The sequence below is a fragment of the Copadichromis virginalis genome, linkage group LG10, assembly GCF_057382275.1.
Source record: "Copadichromis virginalis isolate Kocher_CV1m ecotype Utaka linkage group LG10, C_Virginalis_male_GT1.1, whole genome shotgun sequence".
Lineage (NCBI taxonomy): Eukaryota > Metazoa > Chordata > Actinopteri > Cichliformes > Cichlidae > Copadichromis > Copadichromis virginalis.
In genome coordinates this window covers 33,814,237-33,820,446 of record NC_140627.1, presented here as the reverse complement: position 1 = coordinate 33,820,446, position 6,210 = coordinate 33,814,237, and the positions used below count along the sequence as shown (strand labels likewise).

At 39.7% G+C, this 6,210-nt stretch overlaps 2 protein-coding genes across 2 annotated transcripts; both read right to left on the bottom strand.

Moving 5' to 3' along the window:
- Window positions 1–796: 796 nt before the first annotated feature.
- Window positions 797–1,741, bottom strand: LOC146700889 (olfactory receptor 8G17-like). Its single transcript, XM_085471444.1, has one exon. It carries the CDS (start codon window positions 1,739–1,741, stop codon window positions 797–799), a length of 945 nt encoding a protein of 314 aa, XP_085327570.1.
- Window positions 1,742–1,938: 197 nt separating this feature from the next.
- LOC146700888 (olfactory receptor 1500-like) lies at window positions 1,939–6,210 on the bottom strand. The gene is made up of 4 exons (XM_085471323.1): window positions 6,160–6,210; window positions 2,968–3,319; window positions 2,776–2,838; window positions 1,939–2,168 (listed from the first exon to the last, which is right to left on the bottom strand). The coding sequence occupies exons 1-4, from the start codon at window positions 6,208–6,210 to the stop codon at window positions 1,939–1,941; spliced, it is 696 nt and encodes a 231-aa protein (XP_085327449.1).

The following is a 6,210-nucleotide window of genomic DNA, read 5'->3' as shown; positions in this document are numbered from 1 at the left end:
GTTCCTAATTCACTGTTCCAGTCTGATTTGCCAACATATGCACAGTAGTAAGAACAAAATTGGCTAGTGTGCATGTGTCATAAATGTGAGGGATTTTTCATACAAGCTAATTTTTGCAAGAAAATAAACACATTTTTTTCATGGGGTAAGAAGCTTTTCATGCTGATATTAGTGAATTATTCCCAATGAGTCTTTTGTCACTGGATTAATTAAAGCTCTCTCTCTCCTTTGCAGTATTGTTTTAATTCAGCTGTATTTTAAACGGCCTGTTTAAGTTCATATAAACATCTCAATCAGATTTAAGTCCAGAGATTGTCTTTTTTGGTTTTGAATGAAAGCTACGGTATAAGTAAGAATACTAAAAATTACTTCCATGCAAAGGTATTCTCTTGGCCTTTAAAATTCATTACATCGGTATAACCGGGTGTTATTGCTGGTTTCATACCATTATGTTCTTTCTTAAATACTAATTATGTATTTAGCTCCAATAAAACTGCACAGTCCTTGTGTCTGTGTTTAACAAAGGCTTACCAGCAGATAGCGAACATTTGCTTTTGTCTTTAACGTCATCTAATGTAAATTAAACTTCATGAATGAGACAAAACCACAGATTGGCTTAAGCTTTTATTTTACACAAACATACACACATTTTGAAATGCTGACTAAAGTTTTATACATTCGTTTCTTACAGCAGCAAAAACATTAACTTCCGTCTAATTATGATTAAAATAGCTGTCAGAGATGATCTCCCTTTAGATGTTGAATTTCTATAAAAACAAACAGAAACACATTCTGTTTATGATGCCAAAACCTTCTTGGATACACAAAACTTCAAAAGGGCTTTTTGTAGGTCTTTGGACTGCACACCATAAATAATGGGGTTCAGACTGCCTGGAAATATACCAAACAGAATAGCAGAGATTTTTCTGTACTCTGTGTACTGAGGGAAGCGATGCAGAGTAATAAGTGCCATTCCACTAAGTGTCATAATCAGATAAACAACCAGATGAGTGCTGCAGGTCTTCAACGCTTTACTGTTCAAAGACTTGTTCTTACTGGTCAGACAAACCACTGCAATGCTTGTATAGGAAAGAACTATTGCCCCTATAGAGCCCACATAAAGAGCCACAGTGAAAGTGATACCATAGATGTTGTTAATGACCACACTTTCACAGGAAAGTTTAAACAATGAGGCATTGTCACAGTAGGGGTTTGTGATCAAAGTCCTGCATCGACTCAGTCGTGTGGTCAGACCTAGAAGAATCCCGACCAAAACAAAGGCCACTCCCCAGGCACAAACTGTCAGCTTGATCATCATTTTGTTGGTCATTATGGAAACATAGTGAAAAGGATTACAAATGGCCACATATCTGTCATAGGCCATAATCATGAGAACAGTGTGACTTGTGGTTCCAACCAAGTGCGCAATGTAGGCCTGAACAACACACTGATTATAACTAATGAGGCGCTCAGATGGAGGTCTCATAAGGTCTATAAGCAAACGGGGCACCACGTTAGAGTTTACAAGAATATCATTCAATGGCAAGTTGCAAAAAAGGAGATACATGGGCTGGTGAAGATTCTTGTTCATGACAATCAAAATAGTAATGCCCACATTTATAATCATTATAAACAGGTAGGAGAAAAACAAGAAAAGAAAGGCGGGGTAGAGAGAATCCTTTGAAGTGTTTAAGCCCTCTAACTGGAGGATGTAGCTGTTGTAGGTGTAGTTCTCCATCATCCTGAAAGAACGTTATTTTACACTTACAGATCTTATGAGATAGTAAGTCCATATGATCTTATCAGAAACAATAAAAGTTACAGGAGGAACTTTATAGTAGTGAAAACAATGAGGCTGAGTTATAGAAAAGCTGATGTAAAGCTGTTGGTAGACTAATACATCAACGCACAGCTTGTTTGTTACTGTTCTCCGCTGTCTTATAGGCACAGACTCCCAGAGGGTGTCCACATTGCCTCAGATTTTGAATGATGTAATTGCAATGATAATAAGATCAGGGACTTGTTCTTAGTGGTTAGACACACCACAGTAATCTTAGTATAGGTAAGAACCATGCTACCAATAGAACCTGTGAACAAAAGCACAGTGAAAGTGAGGCCATAGACATTGTTAATGAACACATCCTCAAAGGACAGGTTAAACAGTGCAGTGTTAGGTTTTGTATTGTTTATTGTCATTTATGCTTAGAAATATCTACTTATATATGCTTAGACTTTTATAATTAGTTGTAGATTGGTAGAGGTTTGATCCTTAATAGTCTGCAAACTTTGTGTGCATTCCAGAGCACTCTGGAATGCACACAAAGTTTGCATTGGAGAGGTCGTACCTTGTCTTATTGTTTTATGGTAGGATAAACGTGTCTATATCTGTTTTAGGCTAAGTGCCTTTTGTTTAGATGAACTGCTGGACTTCCAGACCAATGTAAATAGCTGACCTGACTGGATACCTCCCTGGACTTTTTTAGGGGGGGGGGGGGGGCAGGAAACAATGTTTAAAACAATAACAATAATTATATTTATATTTATAACAAGGTGCAATAATAATTAATGTGCAATAATAACAGTGTGTGATACACATGCACTGATTCTTCTTTTTTATACTAAGTTAATATACTGTGTTGTGTTGTTTGTTGCGTTGTGATGTGTCATATCGTGTCGTGTTGTGTTATATGTAGTGCCGACGTAGGACAGTTTTCCAATTTCATTGTACTACTGTACTATGTATGACTGTGCAATGACAATAAAGAGTTATCTTATCATTGTCACAATAGGGGCTTTTGATCAGAGTTCTGCATCGGCCCGGTCTCAAGGTCAGACCGAGCAGAATCCCAACCAAAACAAAGGCCACCCCCCAGGCAGAAACTGTCAGCTTCATCAACATCTTATTTGTCATTACTGCAGCATAACACAGAGGATTACAGATGGCTACATATCTGTCATAGGCCATTATCATAAGCACTGTGTGAGCTGTGGTACTAAACATATGTGTGGTGAAAGCTTGGACCACACATTCATAATAACTGATGAGGCGCTCAGACGGAGGCCTCAACATGTCTACAAGCAAACGAGGGATCATGATAGAGTTTCCAAATAAATCATTAATGGACAGATTACAAAAAAGGATATACATGGGCTGGTGAAGACTCTTGTCAACAAAAACCAAAACAGCAATGCCCACATTTGCAACAATTAGAAACAAGTAGGAAAAAAAAGAAAAAGAAACATAGCATATGTGGCTTCCTGTGGGACATTTAAACCCTCCAGCTGTATTGTGAAGATGTTGTTTGTATTTTGCATGGACCTGAAAGAACAAGACAATTTCAAAGGCATTTCAAAAGCAATCCAGTAACTATCTAAAATCACATTTTGGGTTGTCTAGACCAGAGATGGGCAGTAACGCTTTACTAGTAACGCTTTACTGGTAACGCGTTACTGTAATCTGATTACTTTTTTTCAAGTAACGAGTAAAGTAAGGGATTACTATTGCAAAAACGGTAATTAGATTACTGTTACTTTCCCCTAGGAACGCTGCGTTACTGCGTTACTAAAACCGTGATTTTTTTTGCGAGAATGTCTCACGACAGTGGCGTAAGCGAGTGCGCCGTTCTGACAACACCTGTGTGCAGATCAACAATGGATCACATATCGATTGTGTATGTGCGTGCAGCGTTTAAAGCGTGGAAGTACTGACCTTACTTTGAGTTTAATTCCATAAAAAGTGACAAAAACATTAGCGTCCATCGTGCGTGGGAAGAAAACTTTTTACAGCGAAAAAACCCCTAAACTTCCAAGCAAGCACCGAGTGCGCAACGACGTAATGCGCAACTGACCGCGGCACACCTGCACCAAGGTAAACCTCCGCCTACTGCAGTCCTGCTTTACAGGTGAAAATAGAGCAAAAGGACCGCTTAGTCTTTGACTTTATTTATTTTCTGCTGTGTTTTACTTGCATCTATTTGAAAGACTGAGTGTAAACACAAAACAAATTTAATTTTATGTGCTGGAATGTGCAGAAAATAGGTTTAAATCTTAAACTAATTTATTCAAGTCAGAGAATGATGCATATAATTAAATTTTTGCTTGATGCATAAAGTTAAAAGATTAAAACTAATAAAACAAGTTTTAAAAAGAGACTTTTCCATTTGATTACATTTTGTATGATGGATTATGCAGAAAAAGTAGAATTGGGCTGAAAGATCTATCACTTTATCACCTCTTCAGGTTGTAAATCGTGTTTTTAAAAAGTAACTAAGTAACTAAGTAATTAATTACTTTTGAAAATAAGTAATCAGTAAGGTAACGGGATTACTTTTTTGGGGAAGTAATCAGTAATTCGTTACTGATTACTTTTTTCAAGTAACTTGACCAACACTGGTCTAGACCAAAATACTAAATTTAGCTCCACAAGGGACTGATATCCACTTACGATAACATTACACTGCCTCTGTTTTATCAAAATTTAAAACAAATTTCTTCATATGTGGCTCTCATTTTTCTTAGAAACTAAAATCGGGTAAAAAAAAAAAACAGTAATTCTTTGTTTTTACATTCATTGGGTTCCAATCAGCCCAAATATCAAAGAGAAATTAAAAATGCATGCCGTGGAAGAGTTCAGGTCTTAGGAGGTTAACCCAGTTAAGAATAAGAAAACATTTCCGAGCTAACAGCAATATTTTATCACATAATTTACGCTGTGAGTAAGTTAATGTTAATTATTTTGAAGGTAAACCAAGAATAAAATATCCAGGGTCCTTTTGGATCCAAATCTTAAAGATATTACTCAGATCTTGAGATATAGAACTCCAAAATCTTTTAATTAGTTTGCATTGCCAAAAGTAATGGAAAAAGGTACAAGTTTCTTTTTGACATTTGATACAGACACATCAGGTGTAATCTTATGCAGGCATTAGGAGTTAGGCGGTGTCGAATTTTTTTATTGGGTATCTTGCAAACAGTTGCAAGTAAAAGTAGATCTAGCTATGTTTCCACTCCTCCTCCACATATTGATTATTAAGATCTCTCTCCCATTTATGAATAGCACTCAATGTGCTGCTACTATGAGTATATAGTAAAGAATAAAAGTGTCATGGTCCTGCGGCCATGACTCAGTGACTTTGTGTTTGTGTTCCTTATTGTTATTATTCTCTTTATTATTCTTGGGCTGTTTTGGGATGGTTTGTGTTTTGGGATTTTAGATACTGGGTTTTGGGTTTGTGCGCCCTCTATTGGTCCCTGGTGTTAGTGTTCCCCTGTCTCGTCAGGTTAATCAGGTCCAGCTGTGTCTCCCACCTGTGTGTGATTTCCCAGTGTCTCTCTGTGTACTTATAGTGTGTGTTTGCCTCTGTTCCTCGTCGCGTCGTCTGTGTTCATACCTGGTGAATTTCCCTGCGTGCTCTCCCTGCTGTTCTCCCTTCATGTTCAGGTTTGCCACTCCTTTGTGTAGTTTCTCCCAGTTTAGTTCGTCCTTAGTTCTGTTTGCCATCTCCACTTTATGTTCAGTATTGTCAATAAATCACCCTTCACGTCTGAAATAGTGCTGCGTTTGAGTCCTCCTTCCACTCTTCACACGGCTGCTGCCCCGAGCCGTGACAGTACGACGCGACCACAAGATGGACCCAGCAGCGCTTAATCCGTCCAGGGAGCTACGGGAGACGCTCATCGATGCCACACAGGAGCTGATCGACCTGTGGCTGGAAAGCCCGGGTGGCACGTCCCAGCGCGCTATAGAGAGGCGGCTACAGCGTCTGGTGACCGGTCTCCCATGGCTTCTGGACTCGCTCTGTTCGTGGGAGCGGGAGTTTCTCCTTTTGGACCTTGGACTTCACCCCCCGTCTGCATTTACTTTCGAGCACCCCGAGGCGGTGAGTGAGCGGGATGCATTGGCTTCCCCAGATTCCGGGACTTTGTTTTCTGGGGCTATTCAGAGCGGGATGGGAGACTGTACGGGTCGCTTACCTACCTTCGTGGTAACAGATCCTTCGCAAGTGGGCGTGTACAAACCCTCTGTGAAACCGAGAGACTGTTTCTCTGCCGCCCCTTCTGAGCCAGGACTTTATCGCCATTCTCCGGCTCAGTTCTGTGTCCAGCCACAAGCCTCCCAGTCTGTAGCTCAACCGCTAGCCTCCCCAAGGACACAATTACCTGTTCTGCCGCCGCTCCAGTTAGCCACTCAGCCACCACCACCGCTTGCAT

Coding starts and splice junctions, on each gene's coding strand:
- LOC146700889 (XM_085471444.1), bottom strand. CDS start 1,741: ATGATGGAGAACTACACCTACAACAGCTACATCCTCCAGTTAGAGGGC.
- LOC146700888 (XM_085471323.1), bottom strand. CDS start 6,210: ATGCAAGCGGTGGTGGTGGCTGAGTGGCTAACTGGAGCGGCGGCAGAA. Junction 3,320..6,159: donor CTGGAGCGGCGGCAGAACAG/GTAATTGTGTCC, acceptor TTGTTCTTTCAG/GTCCATGCAAAATACAAACA. Junction 2,169..2,775: donor AAGCCCCTATTGTGACAATG/ATAAGATAACTC, acceptor CAAAACCTAACA/CTGCACTGTTTAACCTGTCC.